This window comes from Lontra canadensis, unplaced genomic scaffold (genome assembly GCF_010015895.1).
Source record: "Lontra canadensis isolate GAN:19392208 unplaced genomic scaffold, GSC_riverotter_1.0 scaffold3, whole genome shotgun sequence".
NCBI classification, from domain to species: Eukaryota; Metazoa; Chordata; class Mammalia; order Carnivora; family Mustelidae; genus Lontra; species Lontra canadensis.
In genome coordinates this window covers 55,888,833-55,907,840 of record NW_022630997.1, presented here as the reverse complement: position 1 = coordinate 55,907,840, position 19,008 = coordinate 55,888,833, and the positions used below count along the sequence as shown (strand labels likewise).

General features: G+C 37.2%; 1 protein-coding gene across 1 annotated transcript; it reads left to right on the top strand.

The window, feature by feature from the left end:
* Positions 1-1,846: 1,846 nt before the first annotated feature.
* TFAM (transcription factor A, mitochondrial) lies at positions 1,847-18,558 on the top strand. The gene is made up of 7 exons (XM_032842719.1): positions 1,847-2,354; positions 2,876-2,994; positions 4,447-4,517; positions 4,928-5,077; positions 8,436-8,531; positions 14,783-14,839; positions 15,334-18,558. The coding sequence occupies exons 1-7, from the start codon at positions 2,254-2,256 to the stop codon at positions 15,478-15,480; spliced, it is 741 nt and encodes a 246-aa protein (XP_032698610.1). The 5' UTR covers positions 1,847-2,253; the 3' UTR covers positions 15,481-18,558.
* The last annotated feature ends 450 nt before the right edge of the window (positions 18,559-19,008 follow it).

The following is a 19,008-nucleotide window of genomic DNA, read 5'->3' as shown; positions in this document are numbered from 1 at the left end:
GGGGAAAGATAAACATTTAAAACAAAACTAACAGAGCCCTGGGGAAGTCTGTGGCAAGTCTTCACATTTCATAAAGTAAATATAAATGAAATCATATGCCTTTTTGTTTAAAGCAATTTCAGTAAGTAGGTAGGATTATTTTCATAAATGCTGCATTCAGAATAAAATTACACTGCATGTAAATGAATGTAAAGGAATACTGGTATCTGATGAAAACAAATATTATAGATCAGATTTGTAAGATCTGTACAGGAAGATTTATCAAAATGACACTTTAATATTTAAGATTTTATTTATTCATTTTAGAGAGAGACAGCATGAGTGGGAGAGGCAGAGAGAGAGAGAGAGGATCTCAAGCAGACTCCATGCTGAACATGGAGCTTGTTAGGCAGCTCAGTAGATCCCTGGAATCTTAGATCATGACCAGAGCTGAAAACAAGAGTAGGAGACTTAACTAAATATATCACCCAGGCACCCCTCAAATGACACTTTAAAACAACAAAAGGATTTTTAAATATCCAAAAGAAGTTTAACTTTTATCAAACATCTGAAAGAACAAAAACATTCTAGAAAGTACAGAGAAAAATTGAGAATTCAGCTAAAATGTAATTATAAGGAAGTGTATTCTATACTTACTCTATCTTGGTAATGTATTTTAATTGTTTATTTCTTTGCTTCTCTCATTAGACTTTACTGAGAGTGAAGGAATGTTGTGTCTTTTACCCACATTTGGGGCCCTGTATATAGTTATATAATCAGAAAAAACCTGTTTCTTTCATGACAAGATGGGAAGATTGAACAGATGATCTGGGAAGGTCCTTTCAACCCTGACAGTCTATGAATAGATGATAGAAATAGATAGATAGATAGATAGATAGATAGAAAAATATAGATAGAAAAAGTAATAGTTGCTTACTTACCACTTAAAAGAAGTGGGCTTAGTCCTTTGTAACACCAAAGGGCCAATGTTTCAAAGCTACAGAAAGGCAGTTGACTCTCAGCTTAATTACAGTGGTACGAATTTTCAATTATTCAATTAAGAATTAACAATTATAGCTACCCAACAGAGGTTGTTTCAGGACGTGGCCATCTTGGAACTAATTCGAAATGAAAAAGCTGATCCTCAGATACTTTCAGTTTAGGTCTTCCAATCTTTTTCATGCCATTGTCTGCACAGAAAATGGTTGTACATCATATCAATCAATATCTCAAGGAATATTTGCCACATGTTCTCAGGACTTTGGGAAAACTAATCTAGTCCAACATCCTCATCTGCAGAGGGGAAAATTGAATCTTAGGGGATGCAACATTTCCGGATCAAGACTTTAACATGAACGCTGGGATTAGGTAGTGCCTCTGCACAACTAATTAGCCAAAGTCCCCTTTCTAGAAATTAAGCAGGACTGGATGTCAGGCTCGAAGACCAGGTCTGGGATAGCTGCAGTGGATAGGAGGACCGTCTAGATCAGTACTGCTTTAAATGTGGTCCCAAGATCACCAGCATCAGAACTTTTTAAACCGTGAGGAACTTGTTGAAAACAGAGATTCACAGGCCTCACACAGACATACTTAATTAGGCACTGCTGCAAGGCCAGGACATCTGCATTTTTAGGTTTGAAAACACTCCCTACCTTCCACTCCCCCACCCCCGCCCCCGCAGTATTTTTGGGCTCCAGAGCTCCAGCTCCCGCTTGAACTGAGCGGCTCTGCTCCTCGGCTCGGCACCCGCCAGCTTCACCTCGGAGCAGCGGGTGCGGCACAGTTATCCGCGTCCTCGTAGTAAACTTGTTTGTTACGTACTAGCCCTTTCGGTCGTCACAGCCAGACTCCAGCCAGCACTGCCCAAGCAAGCTGAGTCCACCGCAGCGCCTCCACCAGCCTCCTGGCCCCGAGGAGTAAAAGATTGCGGAGGGGGGCTGGGGCCGGGGGCAGAGGTGGCTCAGCTGCGCCCCCTTAAGGCCAGGACCCTCCGCAGGCAAGCCGGGCTGCGGTTTCCTTTCTCCGCCCCCGAGCTCCTCCTACTTTGCGACCCCGCCCACCGGGAAGCCACTACAGCGCCTGCGTAAATTCTGCCTTGCCCCGCCCCCTACTACCAACCGGATGCTAGCGGATTTCCCATGGTGCCTCGCGAGTGGCGGGCATGAGAGTAAACTGCAGAAGGTCGCCAGCGGGTTCTAGTCATTGTTGGAGTTGTTCTCTGGTGCCGCAGGGCTTCGACGAGATTGGCGCCCGGTCGCTTACTTGGCTGGTGCAATGGCGCTTTTCCGGTGCGTGTGGAGCGTGCTGAGTGCCCTGGGAAAGTCCGGATCGGACCTCTGCGCGGGCTGTGGAAGTCGACTGCGCTCTCCTTTCAGGTGGGACCGCTCACCTGCTATCTCGGGAGGTGGCACGGCCCAGGACGCTCTGGGGTTGGAGTGTATACTTTTTGTCCCTCTTAGGAGGTGCGGGCCACTATGGCCCTCTGATTCAGACCTCGTCTTTGCCTAGGTGGCTTTGAGACCAGGCCTAGACGCTAGTAGTCTTTCCGGCCACCCTCCACCTTTCCTCTTCCTTCCCGCCCCACCGCACTGTCCACTCTTGTAGCACCGGTTCCGAGTTCTCTGCGAAGTCGCGCCACGAGCCTCCCGCCATCAGTATAGGCGTTAGGGAGGCGGCGGCCAGGACCTTGCCTCCACCTTGCTCTTCCTAGGAGGCATAGGTAGAGTTTTGAGACTTCAGTTTTGCAGGTCTTCCTTCCGGTTAGGACAGGGTTTTAAATGTCACTAACAAGGTGTCATCGATAGCATCTTGATGACATCTCATTTGGTATCTCTATCATATACAAATGAATATTGTCACTTAAATACTTTATATTGGTTATTTTCTTTATACGTAGTTTTGCGTATGTACCGAGATGTTTTTCATCCGCCGCGAATAGTTACCCAAAGAAGCCTCTGACTTCATATGTTCGATTTTCTAAAGAACAGCTACCCATATTTAAAGCTCAGAACCCAGGTAAGGAGTTTTGGAGCATTTATTCTTGTCTGAAGTAATAAAGAGGACACTAAACGGTTAAACTTCAAACTTGATTTGCATTTTCAAAGCATCCATTGACTGTGCGAACATAATTATTTTTAGTGGTATGTAAAATAGGAAGTATGACGTATTTTTTACCAAGTCGAAATGCCTTAAAAATAAGTTAATGAAAAGTATTATTTTATTTTCTTACAATATATGTATTTTTTTATGCATAGTTGATGCGCAGTGTTACTAGTTTCAGGTGTACAACGTAGTGATTCTAGTGATTCTTATCCATAACTCTGGGTTATGCCATGCTCACTGCAAGTGTAGCTATCAGCAGTCACCAGACAGTGCTGTTAGGATATCATTGACTTTATCCTCTTGACTTACTAATTTAATGAAAGGTATTTTAAAACTAGCAGCGTGTGGAGTGGAAAGCATCCAGGGAAGAGGATGAAAAAGCTGAATTTGGGGGATATAGTTGCCATTGGCCTGGAGCACCATTGATAAATCATCTTATCTTTTACTTAGCTCCTACTTCAGGGAAGTTGCAATGAAATAATAACTTACGTGGATTTGTTCTATAAACTGTAAAGCTCTATACAAATTATTGCTAATTTCAAGAGCTTTTTCACTGGAAATTGGTTGAATTCCTGAAAAAAGAGATTTCCAGGTAGGATATTTGTTCACTCCCTAGAAAGGCTATGGACCTTCATTTGGGGTTCTAGTGGCATAAATGTAATAACTAAATAACAGTTAACTTTGTTAACGATTTCTAAAGCCCTTTCAGAGGGCACTTGTGAAAACCAAATGTGCTTTAATGAAAATTCTTACATTATAAAGAATTGGTTTAAGAAACATGTTTCAGAAGTACTCAAATCTTTTAAAATATGGTAGTTCAAACTGAGTGGTTTGTTAAAGTATTTCCATATATCCCGGTTGTTCCAGTTAAGATGAGGAAGGAAATGGGGAATGATGAATTGATTTTGGAAGAGTTGGCTTGCATATAGTACTTCTGTAATTAAAATACAATTGATGTTACATGAATCAAGACTATATTTTATTGTTTAGTCAGGTTTTATGAACTTAATAATTCCTGAAAGACTGGGAAAAAAGTTTTGTCTGAAAAATGAGGTAAAAAGCTCGAAGAAGTTGATTACCCAACTGCTTAAGCTAATGATTTCTGAGGACTATTTGGGGATATGTTATATACTTCTTAACTTTTAGATAACAGATTTTTAACAGTGTTGAATAAAATAGTGGAATTAGTATCAAATTTAAATTAGCTGATTAAAGAAAACCTACATCATTGTATTCAGTGTTGTGTGGTATGGAGATATCTGTAATAAAACTTAGAGCTGATGGATTATGCTTTCCTAGAAGTCTTTAGAAATTAATCCTGAGACCTAAAATTGTGACTTTTTTTCATTTTATTCCAATCTATAGATGCAAAAAACTCAGAACTAATTAGAAAAATCGCCCAACTATGGAGGGAACTTCCTGATTCAGAGAAAAAAGTAAGCATATTGGTTTTTCACTATTGCTGGCCAGTTACTCTGCAGTTAAAAACAGTAGTCATGTCCTTTAAGTACCAAAAAAAATGTTATTTAATACCCATTATCTGTAAAGGAACTTCATACATTCTGATTCACATAAACGATTAGAATATGAACGTATGGCAGTGGTCATGAAGTGTTGGCAGCAATCTGAAGTTGAAGACTAATTCTTAGACTCTCACCTTGGTTAGCATGTATATGAAAAATACAGGTTTTTAATCCATATACATGTGATTCCAGAGCACATTTTTCACTTGGTAGTTCAGTCTGTCTTTATCTGAAGTCATGCAGTTGTCTTTCCCTGCAGGTGTGCCATGTTGAATTTACCAGGGGTACTTTATTGACTTCTTATCTATGTTTTTTATTTATAGATATATGAAGATGCTTACAGGGCAGACTGGCAGGCATACAAAGAAGAGATAAACAGAATTCAAGAACAGTTAACTCCGAGTCAGATTGTATCTTTGGAAAAAGAAATCCAGCAAAAACGTTTAAAAAAGAAAGCATTAATAAAAAAAAGAGTGAGTATCAATGAAATATTCTTTTCCTTTGGCAAAGGACTGAAATTTATGTAGCTATGGATATAGGGAGGTTTTTTTTAATTTTTATATGTGTGGCTAAATGGTGGAATGTCATCAGGGGTACCCCATTTAGGAAATAATGAGATCGTTCTGTTCTGCCACTAGTACCACTTGGCACTGAGTCTGTCTTGGAAACCCTTGTTACTACTTTTGGAGGTATCTCTATTTAAGGTACGTAGTGAGGACTAGCATGAAAGCTGTAGGAACAGGGTTACGAAACCACCAAATCCGGAATTCCAGGGATCTTTGCTTCTGGGTCTTCTCTAGAATACCCTGCTGATTTGACTTGTTGCATAAGTAATGGGGAGTTTGATGCTGAATGTTGCTGAATAGACTGGATCTATTAACACATCAGGAAGAAGTGACTTACTGTATCTAGTCAAGTAAGAGGTGTCCATAGGATGAAATGCGGTTTTTCCTTATTAAAAACCCCACATGGCTCAAAGTTTGCAGTTCCCAGCTTAAGGCTATTCATTCACTTAAATTCTGTTGCTTGAAAGACTACATTTTTCTGTAGAACCAGTGTTAGGTATGAGGTAGTCAGCTTGCTGGTCCAGTACACACACTATAGAAAATGGTCACCAGAGCTAAAACTCTTTCTTTGGAAAACGAAATTTGAGACTTTGATGTGAGATACCAACATTTCTCTCCCTGGGCCTAATGTTAAGCCCGCCTAGCACCAGTGTTGAGGACTCCTCCATTTTAAAGTTAGTAATCTACATAGTAATCTAGTCTTCTGATCCAGTTAGTAAAAGGAAACCAGAAAAGATAATAAGAGAAATACGGTGTCTCTTAGGGATAGTATTTGGAGGTGTGATTACCAAAGTTTATTCTCCCTCTTTTATTCTCCCCTCTCTTTAATGCCGCCATCCAGTGTTAAGAGTGGAGAGGACCAGAAATGAGGCAATGATAGAGGATTTCCCTTTCATACATTTCTTTTGTTCCTTACTCTTTCTCTTCGTGTTCCCGGTATTTTTTTTTTTTTTAAAGATTTTATTTTTTTGAGAGAGCGCACGCATGCACGTGAGCATGAGCAGGGGAGGGGGCAGAAGGAGAGGTAGAAGCAGACTTCTGGCTGAGCCGGGAGCCCAACATAGGGTTTGATCCCAGGACCCTGAGATCACCACCTTAGCTGAAGGCAGACTCTTAACTGACTGAGCCACCCAGGCGCCCCTTGTATTCCCGTTACACGTTTGCTACACCTGTTGTAAGTTGGCCCATAGACCTTGGATAGTTGGTTCAGTTGTTGTTTCTTCGGTCTTGGTTCTCTTTGCTTTTGGATTTTTGAGGATTCTGTTAATATGTCCTTTCTTTAGCTGTGTCCAGTCTAATAAGTCGATCAAAGACATTCTTCGTTTCTATTACAGCATTTTTCATACCTAACTTTTTTTTTTTTTTTTTTGTTCATCCTTGGGATTTCCATCTCTGTTTTTTATTGCTAGTCTGGTCTTGCATGCAGTGTAGAGTCCTCAGCATATTAACCTAGTTGTTTTAAATTCCTGGTCTGATAATTTCAACATCCCCCCATATCTGGTTCTGATGCTTACTTTGTCTCTTCAAATTATGTTTTTTTTGCCTTTTAGTATGCTTTGGAAGTTTTTTCTTGATAGATGGACATGAGGTGCTGGGTGGAAGGAACTGCTGTAAATAGGCCTTAGTAGTATGATAGGTGTGGGGGCAAGAGAAGCATTCTGTAGTCCTAGGATTCGGTCCTTATCTTTCAGTGAGCCTGTGCCACTGGTCTGTGAACTTCAGAAAAGTTTCTCAGTTCACTCCTGCACACACTGCCTCCCCCTTAGGTGTGGGACAGGATGGCTAGAGTGTGCAGGAGTTGGGTATTTCCCTTCACTTAGGTCAGTTAGGTTCTGGGTTCGCTGTTAAGGCCTGAGGCAGGCCTTAATAACTGAGTACTCGGGCATTTCAAAATAGTTTCTTTTCCTCTCCCCTCTTCTCCTCATAGAAGCAGGAGGGCATTTTTTTCCTGGTATTTATTGTGGAAATCTGGTCTAGCTCCTAGAGGTAGGTCTCACAATACTGTGAGGACTCTCCTGTGATTGGGTCCCCCTTTTGTTTTTAAGCTCTAAGAGTTGTCCACAGAGAGCATCCAGCAATTCATTTATTACAGTAGAGGTTTTCCTACCCCAGCACTGGGTCCAGCAGGGTTTGCCTCGACTCCATGTATTCCCTTGTATGTCTCCAGTCTAGGGGGCATCAGTTTGCCCTGTTTCCTCCTTTCTTGGATTCAAAGAAGGTTGTAGATTTTTCGGTCTGTTCAACTTTATACTTACTGCTAGGAAGTGATGACTTCCAAGCTCCTGGCATGTAGAACCAGAAACTTGAGGCCTGAAGGATTTTTTCTCTCAGACTTCCATTTTCACTCCCTGTTGGAATTTTTCTTTCTGTTGAAGATTCCCAGTGCTAACTAATAGAGATCAGGTGAGAAGTGTGGGGATCAGGAAGTTACAAGTAGAACACCTGGGAGAGAAATCTCTAGCAGTAGCTCTAGAAACAAAAGGGGGAAGTAGTTAAGTTATGAAGTGCCTGGAGTCTACAGTAGTTTTATGACTGAGAAGTTCAGGGAGAAGATAATAAATCACAGGGGTCCTACTTTTACTTATGAATAAAAATTGGGTTATTGACTTTAACCAAATTATCATTAAAAGCCATATACTTTTATAAATTACAAGTACTACTGTCCAAATTCAGAAACTAAGTAGGATAATGCAGTATCTCTTATTCTCTGAAACTCAGAAACTAAACTGATTTAAACAGCAAGGAATATATGTATTATTTTCCATCTCCTGCCTCCCCTGCTGTTTGGTACCCAATTAAAAGACTTGAATTTAATACATCGTTGAGGTTTAAAAGTTGAGAGATATCAGAGAAGAAAATGAGATTGTTAAACACATAGTCTAGTGTTCATGGGTTGTGGTGGATCCACGTAGTGACTGGGAGATGGTAGTGTCCTGTAAAGATGAAGCTGAGATTGTTTTACCCTTTAAAAAAGATTTTGTGCATATGTGCTCAGTTATTCAGTTTGTGGAGACTATGAAAATCATATGTAAAGGAAATGTTTTTGTATGGAAAATAACTCATAAAATCTGTTATAATTTTGAAAACTTAGTGCTATCAAAAAAAAAATTGTCATCTCCAGAATGAATAATCATTTTGTATGAGAATTATAACATTCACTCACAGGAACTTTTCATAGTGCATAGTAGTGAATAAAGTTTCTGTAGGTAAAGTTAAGTCTCACACAAGTTAAAACTGTATCTAACTCTTCATTTTTGTTACTCAGGAGTTAACAATGCTTGGAAAACCGAAAAGACCTCGCTCAGCTTATAACATTTTTATAGCTGAAAGGTTCCAGGAAACTAAGGATGGTACATCACAGGTAAAACAGAAAACAGCATTTGTTTTTTAAATTTTTATTTATTTTAATTTTAAAATATTTAGACAGAAAGTTGTAGGGGTGCCATGTTAGGAGGTAAAGAAAAGTAAATTATTATAAATAAGTATACAAATAAGATCCTCTTTCTTATATCTCTTTTAAAAGAAAACCCTTTTTCTTACCACATAAAATGAATTTGAGTACTTAGTGGCTAATAATGTATATTCAATTTTTTTATTCAAAAAAATAACATTTTCAAATTCATAAGTATTTCAAAGTTCTGGAGACCTCTTATCTGGCAATTCTTTTTATATTTTTATTGTTATGTTTATTATTATTATTTTTTAAAGATGTTATTTATTTATTTGACAGAGGTCACAAGTAGGCAGAGAGGCAGGCAGAGAGAGAGAGAGGAGGAAGCAGGCTCCCTGCTGAGCAGAGAGCCCGATGCGGGGCTTGATCCCCGGACCCTGGGATCATGACCTGAGCCAAAGGCAGAGGCTTTAACCCACTGAGCCACCCAGGCACCCCTTATCTGGCAATTCTTAACTGTTTTGTAATCACTGGGAAAGAATGAGAGTAGAATTATAATATTTTGTACTGGGATTTGAGTATAACCTATTGCTTCCTGTTATATCCTTTAATAAAATTTTGGTTATGTCCATGGGAATGTATCATACATATGAATATCATCATATGAATGTGTCAAAGAAAGAAAGAACCTTGTCATTCCTGCTATGGCTTATTCTTTCCTTTATTTCCTTCTTAGAAGCTCCAAATGAGGAATTGTATTTTTCCTTTTATAATATGATATGGTAAGAAAAGTGTTCGGATCCCTCACTGTTGTCAATCTGGAGATGAAGGTTTTTTGCCATTCTGCCACATTTTGGGTTATTTGGATCTGTAGTTCATTTCAGAAATCTCTTTAATGTATGATTAAATAATGTATATGTGACTTAGTCTTCCCTGGCTGTATACTTTTCACTGATTTACTCGTTGGGATTTTATTTTACCTTATGTTCTTAAAGATTTATTTATTTTAGAGAGAGTGCAAGAGCTGGAGCACAAGGAGAGGGATGAAGGGAGAGAGAGAGACAAGCAGACTCCCTGGTGAGTAGGGAGCCTGATGTGGGGCTTGATCCCAGGATCCTGAGATCATGACCTGAGCCCAGATCAAGAGCCAGATGCTTAACCGACTGAACCACCCAGGTGCCCCACTCCTTGGGATTTAAAAATTCTGTTTATCTTTACATTACTAAAATGCATATCTGTTTATTTTTTTAGTTGAAATTTGCTCAGTTAGTAACTTACTTTGGATTTTATCAGTATAAGAAAATTGTATGCTATATGAGAATCCTCCTAAATCAGTGGTTCTCAACTCAGACTATGTCTTAGAATCACCTAGAAAGCTTAATGGCTGAGGTACTCTATCCTGGGAAATTAAAATTAATGCAACTCTCATTTTTAATCATTTAAAAAATACTGGTTATACATCCTCATAGTTAAAAGAATAAAAATAAGACTTGTTATGAAAGGTACCAGGTTTCACAGCCTTGTCGTACTGCTTACTCCAGAAGCAGATACTTTCAGCTGTTTGCTGACTCTTGTGATATTTACTGCTTATCTCTAAATAATACCTTATATTATTAATTCTTATTTATTTCAATTTGAAGCCTTATCTGTATTTTAGGCATTACCTCCCACTATATAAGACTAACATTTAATATCATCTTATCCCGCTGTTCATGTTTCCACTCACCTGCATCCCAGTATAGTTATCAGAATTTTCGTTAGTTCAGTATTGAGTATGTTATTAAGAAAATGTAAACTTAGTCATAGCTGAGCTGTGCCATTTGCTATGATTATTTTTCCTTTCTTACAAAACTCACTTCCACTGAAGTTTATTGTATTTTGTGTTTTTGTTTCCTTAGCTTATTATATACTATCCGTAATTTAGCCTTAAACTCTTAAATACATTCACTGGCTTTCAGTGCATTTAAGATACATTAGCTGTTCTGTCAGTTTCAGGGTGGTGCCTCTGATTTGTTCCAATTTAATTGTGGCCTTTTATGGTTAGTGCACAGTTGACATTCAGCTTTTGTGGTGCTTTTGCTTCTGTTTTCTTTCTTGGTTTACTGATTCTGTTATAGCATCTCCCCAGTGAGAGTATGTGGGAGATCAACTTTTTGAGTTTTTGCATGTCTGAAAATATTCTGTCCTTACATTGTTTGATAGTTTGGGCATAGAATTCTAAGATAGGGTCATGTTCTTTCAAAATTTTAAAAATAGTGCTTCTTTCTCTTGTAGCTGCTTCTAATTTATTTATTTATTTATTTATTTTTAAAGATTTTATTTGAGAGAGAGAGACTATGAGAGGGGTGAGGGTCTGATGGAGAAGCACCCTGATGCTGAGCAGGGAGCCTAATGTGGTACTCAATCTGGAGACTCCAGGATCATGAGCTGAGCCAAAGGCAGACACTTTAACCAGTTGAGCCACCCTGGTGCCTATTGTAGCTTCTTGTTAATGCTTTTGAGAAGTATAAGCCATTTTGATTATTAGTCCTTTGAATGTGATCTGCTTTCTTTTTTCCTCCTTTGCCCCCCCTTTTTTCCTCTGTTCTCTCTAAGAGAAAGAGTCTTCTGAGCTGGTCCTTTGATTTTCTTTTCTGTATTGTTTTCTCTTAGCCTTTTTTGCCTTTCTTTCTGGGATATTGTATACATTTTTACTGAATCTTCACTGGCCCCAACAATACCTGGGGTAAATATACCCTTTAGAGAGGGTAAATCCTAGAATCTGCCCATGGTGGGGATTTAATCTCCTTTTCAAGAGAATTTCAGTCAGTCTCCTGTTTTAAGCCCACCTTTCACCTCTGTTTTCTACCTATCTGATGCTGCCAATTCCTGAGCTACCTGGGAATTCTGCACTGTAAACCAGTTTGCTTTTTTGGCTTTCCCAATGCCAACTTGGGAATCTGCCTTGTTGATTAGGTAAGTCACTATTTCTCCACCTGCTTTTCAGCTTCTAAAATTTTGTGTTGATAGTGCCCTCGCCTGTTGTTTTTATCCACATGGGTTTATGCCATAAGAAATGTTTATTCTTTTATGTTAAAAAAAAATAAACAGTAGAAATTTTTTGCTCACAGTCTGGAGGCTGGGAAGTCCAAGACCAGGATAGCGTCACGGTTGCCTACTGGTGAGGTCCCTCTTGGTTCATATCATCTCACTGTGTCCTCCATGGTGGAAGGGCTTTGTTTAATGGGTTTTAGGAGGGAGCAAAAGTCAATATCTTTATATCTTTTTAATTTTCTCTAATGAATGGTGAAAGCTCAGATTATTTAGGCATGCAACTTTATAAATTATTTTTGAACTCAGTGAATACAAAACTTTATGGGTTAAATATAAGCTTTTAAAAAACTTAAAGAATTGAGAACATTAAAGCAATTCCTTGCAAAGCTAAGAGAGCAATTGTTTAGTGAGTAACTGTTCTTGAATATATTAGATATGTTTATAAAGGTAAGTTTTAAGATGTTCAAAGTATAATGGTTATATCGTCCCAGATACTATCTGGTACCTCCATTTTTGTTGATAGGAAAAAATTTAGAGTTCGAAATGGTAAAGCTCATTGTTCTCATTCTGTTTTTCCTTAAAGTCATTGATAATTTCCTCTTAGCTTTAAACAGATACCTTTTAGACCATTTCCCCCTCTCCTTCACATTTGCTTTCTCCTACCCCTGTTTGTCTCTCCCTGCCCCTCATTCTCCTCCCACCCATTTATTCCCATTTAGTCTCTCCTTTGTGGGAGCAACAGCACAAGCTGTATGAGTTGTGCTGACTCTCCTCTCTGCCTCTCTCCAGTCATGGGTTCCCTGAATCCTTTTAATTTTATAAATGAAGAACCAAGCCTAAGGGAGGTAATAATGACTTTTTCCAAGTCATATAATTAAGTTCAACTAGGTAGAATTAAGGACTAGTGTTGTATTGTTCCCATGACTACAACTAAATACTTTGGCACAAATTTTAGAATAAAACATTAAGATACAGGGAAGAAATAAATACACTTAGTCTTTGAAGTTAGTCTATCATAGGAATATAGATTTATACTTGAATTATTAATATTGGTGAATGAAAAAGGATATATCCACATAGCAAAGAAAACCATTAACAAAGTGAAAATGCAACCTACTGAATGCAAGAAAAATATTTGAAAATCATATATCTGGGTGCCTGGGTGGCTCAGTGCGTTAAGGCTCCGCCTTCAGCTCGGGTCATGATCTCAGGGTCCTGGGATCAAGAACTGCTTTGGGGGGTGCCTGGGTGGCTCAGTGGTTAAGGCCTCTGCCTTCGGCTCAGGTCGTGATCTCAGGGTCCTGGGATCGAGTCCCGCATCGGGCTCTCTGCTCAGCAGGGAGCCTGCCTCCTCCTCCTGTCTCTATCTGCCTCCTTCTCTGCCTACTTGTGATCTGTCAAATAAATTAAAAAAAAAAAAAACTTAAAAAAAAAAATTATTAAAAAAAAAAAAAAAAGAACTGGTTTGGGCTCCCTGCTCAGCGGTGAGCCTGCTTCCCCATCTCTCTCTGCCTGCCTCTCTGCCTACTTGTGATTTCTCTCTGTCAAATAAATAAATAAAATCTTTATTTAAAAAAAAGAAAATCATATATCTGATAAGGGGCTAATATCTAGAATATATAAAGGAACCCAATAGCAAAAAAAAAAAAAAAAAATCTGATTAAAAATGGGGAGGGGGGTACCTGGATAGCTCAGTTGGTTAAATGATGTCTGCCTTTGTCCGGGGTCATGATCACAGGGTCTTTGGATCGAGTCCTGCATCAGGCTCCTGGCTCAGAGGAGAGCCTGCTTCTCCCTCAGCCTTCCACTCCCCCTGCTTGTGTGCTCTCTCTATGATAAATAAAATCTTTTTTCTTAAATGGGGAGATTCTCTGAATAAACATTTTTCCAAAGAAGACATACAGATGGCTAATAGGTACATAAAAAGGTGTTCAGGATCAGTACTGATGAGGGAAATGCAAATCAAAACCACAAGGAGAGGGCGCCTGGGTGGCTCAGTGGGTTAAAGCCTCTGCCTTCGGCTCAGGTCATGATCTCAGGATCGAGATCCCGCATCGGGCTCTCTGCTCAGCAGGGAGCCTGCTTCCTCCTCTCTCTGCCTGCCTCTCTGCCTACTTGTGATCTGTCTCTGTCAAAGAAAAAAAAAAAAAAACCCACAATGAGATACCACCTCAGAATGATATTATCAAAGGATGGCTGTTATCAAAAAGAATGGCTATTATTAAAAAGCTGAGAAAATCATGAGTGTTGGCAAGGATGCCGAGAAAAGGGACTCCTTGTACATTTGTTGATGGAAATGTAAATTGCAACTCACTATAGAAAATTGTATGGCGGTTCCTCAGAAAATTAATAGAATTACCATATGATCCAGCTATTCTGCTTCTGGGTATTTATCCAAAGGAACCAAAAACACTAACTCGAAAATATGTCTGCATACTTCCATGTTCATTGGGCATTATTTACAATAATCAAGATTTGGAAGCAATCCAACTGTCTATCAATGGACGAATGGATAAAGAAACTGTTTTATTTATCAATGGACTATTCAGCCATCAAAAAGAATGAAATCTTGATATTTGCAATAGTATGGATGGCCTTTGAGAGCATTATGCTAAGTGAAATAAGAAATAAACAAATACTGTGTGATCTCTTATATGTGGAATCTTGGAAACAACCAAGTTCATAGGTACAGAGAATGGATTCGTGGTTGTTAGAGGTTAGGGCTGGGGCCGAAAATGGGGTGAGAATGGTCAAAGGATACAAACTTGTATTTTTAAGTAGAAATAAGTCGTAAGGATATAATGTACAACAGGGTGACTGTAGTTAATATTTTAAAGTTGCCTGGAATGTATCTTAAAAGTTCTCGTCACAAAATTTTTGTAACTGCATTTTTGTGACATGTTAACTAGACTTATGGTGGTGATCATTTCACAGTACATACAAATAATCAAGTTTATACCTGAAACTAATAAAATGTTACATGTTGATTATATCTCAATGAAAAGATATCTTCATCCTATTCACTTTTTGTATGTTTTAACAGTGTAGTAGTTTTTATTTGGAAAGAAAGGTAGGAATTGAGGAGACTGTGTGATTCTTGACATCTGAAATTTTATTGTTGAAATGAATAATAAAAAATCTTTTAACCACTGAAGTGTATCTGGTACTTAAACATACGTATTTTACAGGTAAAGCTGAAGACTATAAATGAAAACTGGAAAAATCTCTCTAGTTCTCAAAAGCAAGTAAGTAGTATGGTTTTAGTTTCAAGTGTCTAGTTAAAATATCTGTGAGAAAATATATTAGGGCAAGGCTCAATTCATGTGAAAACAACTTTGTATCACTAATAGCACAGTTAAAGTATTTTAAAATTATTTTCATATCCTTAGAAACAGTTTGGTTTTTTTCTTTTGGTAGTTTTTAACTGCAAATAAAACTGGTATTTAAAACAATGTCACTCATAACTCCGAGTGCTCACTCTATCCAGTGATAATCACTCCTTGTCTCTGTTTCTTTCCCACATCCCAAGCCCTAAAATTATACCAGCTTTATTAATTCTTACAAAAATCTTAATTTCTGGCCCTTTTCTCATCTTTTATTTCAAAAAACTTTCCTTCTGCTGTCCCTTTTACACATGTAGAACAATAAGGTGATTTCTAGAATATATGGAGTGTTCCAGAAATTAATTGTAGAAGACTCTTCTAAAGAACTCATTTTAACACTTAACACTTTTTCTCAGATATATATTCAGCTTGCTAATGATGATAAAATTCGTTATTATAATGAAATGAAATCTTGGGAAGAACAGATGGTGGAAGTTGGACGAAATGATCTTCTACGTCGCACAGTAAAGCACCAACGAAAAGTCGACACTGAGGAGTATTGAAATAGAAGATTGAGTTATGTTCATAATGGATAGACATAAGAAACCAATTAAGTCTCAATACCTGAAGCTATTGAAAATTAGAAAGGATAAAGTTGGTGAACATTTTATATTTAATTCCTTTTTCTTTAGCCCATGGACTTCTGCCAGTTCAATACATTTTGTATTAGTATCTTGCTTTGGAAAACCCAAAGAGATAAAAAGTTCATGCGAAATTTATTTTGTGTTAAGGAACTACTGAGGATCAAAATAATCCATGAAATGCAGCAGTGAATCATTTTACCTTTGATAAAGGTAAATCAGACTGTGAAGTTTTTTTATACTTGGTGACTGGAAGGAGTATTTTTGATTCCTTATATATATATGGAGTCAGGAGTTTCATATTCAAAACTGTCCCAAATTGTTGAAGTCATAGTGTCCTCTGATATAATTGTACATTTTAGAAGAGCACCCATAATTCATCTAGGTAAATTCCACTTCCTAGGTGTAATTCACATATTCAGAGTTGATGGTTGTACATACAAGGAATTGCTGATTTCAATTGCAGTTTTTTATAAAAAGAATGGAAAGATTTATAAACCTTTTCCTCATTGCCTTTTTCCCAGAGTAAAAACAAAGAAATTATGTACCAAATCTAAGCATATTGTTTTATACTGCATAGAATAAAGATTTTAAATGTTTCCTAATTATATGTTTTAAGGTGAAACATTCATTTTGCAGATTTTGTTTTCTTTTTTTAAGTAGAGGTATGTATTCTAAATTATTTTCTTTTACTCATGTGAGTGTATTTATCCATAAAGTAGATAACCTGTATGGTACAAGTTTTAAAATGAGGGATCTAAAAAACAAGTCTCCAAACTCTTTAGGCTTGGAATTTCAAAGTTTTGCGCAACATATATAAACCCATATATAAGGCACAGCCAGCTCTGGCCTGTAAGCCAAATCCAGCCTAGTGGCTGCTTTTCATAGTCTGTGGGTCTAAGAATTGTGTTTACAATTTTAACTCATTAAGAAGGAAGTTTCAAGACACATGAAAATTAATATGAGATTCTGTGTCCATAAAGTTTTATTGGAACACAGTTATACTTTTATACTCGTATATAAGTTATACTTAGACTCTTTTACTCGTGGTTTATGGTTGCTTTCAGCCAACAGTGACAGTTGAGTAAATGTTTCAGAGACTAAAGCCTAAAGCCTAAAATATTTACTATCAAACCCCTTACAAAGAAAGTTTGTCAGCCTATAGAGTAGTATGACTGGTGTTCCAATGTATAAATGTGTTGGGATAGTTCTTTAAAACTCTTTCAAAGGTTCTTGTTTTAGAATCTTTGTCACCATTTACTTTAAGAGAAAAGAAGTCAGACCACTGAAAAAGCTAAGCAAACTTGCTCCACAGTGTTAGCCAGGAAAATTATCTTTAGTTTCATAATTATGTTGCAGTATAATAAAAAAGGTCCACATAGTGTGGAATGAGATTCTTTTGAAGTATTTGCTCTGGCTTAGTAAAATGAACTTCAGGAACTTTCTAGTTAGCACATTACCACAAAATCTTTATCAGCTTTTAGCATTTGTTTATCCTTTAGGAGAGTTAAGCAGAGGTTTTCAAATCCATACCACATTTTTGATCAAAATAATTCATCTGTCATCAGTTCACAGGAACAGGATAACTCAAAATTTATATGTGCTTTATATTATGCTAACTATTGAGAAATGGCAGTTTCTAAATTTCTAGAAAACTTAGAAGATTTTTGTTGTTTCTGGATAGAAAAATCAGTAAAAAGTCACAAAAAGATGACTTAGGTATACTGAGCTTGACGAATGTAGGGACTGAAGACAAAAAATACAACTTAAGAGGAAGAATAATATTTAAATGTATAAAGTTGGGTGTTTTCAAACAACTTTGTGCTGTGGTTAGGAATACGGGACAGTCTGCCATTAGTTAGGTACACCATGAGAAAAAAATAGATACACCATGGTTCTGAGGCTAGAGTATTTTGGGGAAGAAGAAGAGGTGCACTGTTACCAGCCTATTTGGGTTTCCAGGAGAAATTAAGTGCTCACTCCCTGTGGTATCTAGAATGTTACTCCTTATGTACCTTCTTCAGGAGAATGGCGAAAGTCATCAGTCAAATAATTTATTGTGTCCTGTGCTTCAGATGAGCCCAGGGAGCATATAGGTGTCAGTGTTGGTAGTAAATACTGTAGAATGGGTGAGATGGAGAAATGAATTTTGTAAATACCTGACAAAAGTACAAAACACATCTTTGCAGTTACCTTCTGAGCTCTTAGCATTTTACCTATGGATGCTATTTTACACTGAACACATTCAAATCAAATCTTCCTAAATATATTGAAAGGTTCAGTATCCACTAGGTTCTCAAGTATTTACACCCTCATACAGGAAAAAGAAGTATGAAACAGTGGAAAGAGCTAGAGCAGAACTAAATTATGATATTACCAAATTGTATTGGATTTGCTTTGTTTCTAAAACAATGTTACTGTTAATACTTTAAATATTAGAATAATCTGATTCCACACCTTTCTTAAACTTCAATACATGCTGAAGACTGGCATGCCATATATCAAATGTCATCTAGATTATACACAAAGTTTCTATTATAAAGAATAAGAATTTAACATCAGTAACCAGTGGCCACTCCTGTAGAGCCTTGGTTTTTAGATGTTTAAGTTGTTCCAACAGAGTAATTGCTGTAGGAAGTACAGAAGAATGCTAGAGAGAAAGATGCTCAAGAAATGAAACAGGGTTTTATGCTGTTCGTCATAAGCGATTTGTCATAAAGAGATTTTTGTACTATTGTTCATAGGAGTACCAATATTAGGTTTTTGAAGTAAGTTGATGACAGAATAGAGGTCTGTGTGATTATTTTACTTTCTGATGTTTACTTAAAGAATATTGTGTGCCCATTCAGCCTATTGTGATCATGTAATTTTGCTATTGTTTTTGGCTAATCCTTTTTTGGAAATACCACTTTAAAAATAAGGCATATGTTTTTATAGTTGCTCTGAATGTGTGTATTTAAATTTGTGAATTAAAAGGGTATTACTATAAGTGGATTTAAAGTAACTAGAAAGTTTTATTGATTTTTCTGACATTTGCTGTACCTAAAACAATCATCACCAGATTGTGCCGAAACAGTAGGAAGTTTTTATACAGTTAACTGAGGATATCCATTATTTCTCTTAATTTTATCAACATTCACTTTAAGAATATTCTCTTCCTTTCTTTCCTGTACCCAGCTACTATCCCTTCTTTTCTTCATAGCACCAACCTCTTATAGACAATTTTGAAAATGTTATTAAGCACAGACTGTGTTTTAAAATTTTAAAGCAGTAAAAAACAAACAAACAAAATATTTTAAAAATATTTTTTAAATTGAGTCTTTGGAAAGAATAAGAAAATGAACATACTACTTTGAATTTATAAAACAGCATAATTATACAAAGCTGCTTTCATCAGTCTCTCACATTGTTCACAAAGTACTTTTGGTAATTGATTAAATCACTGATAAT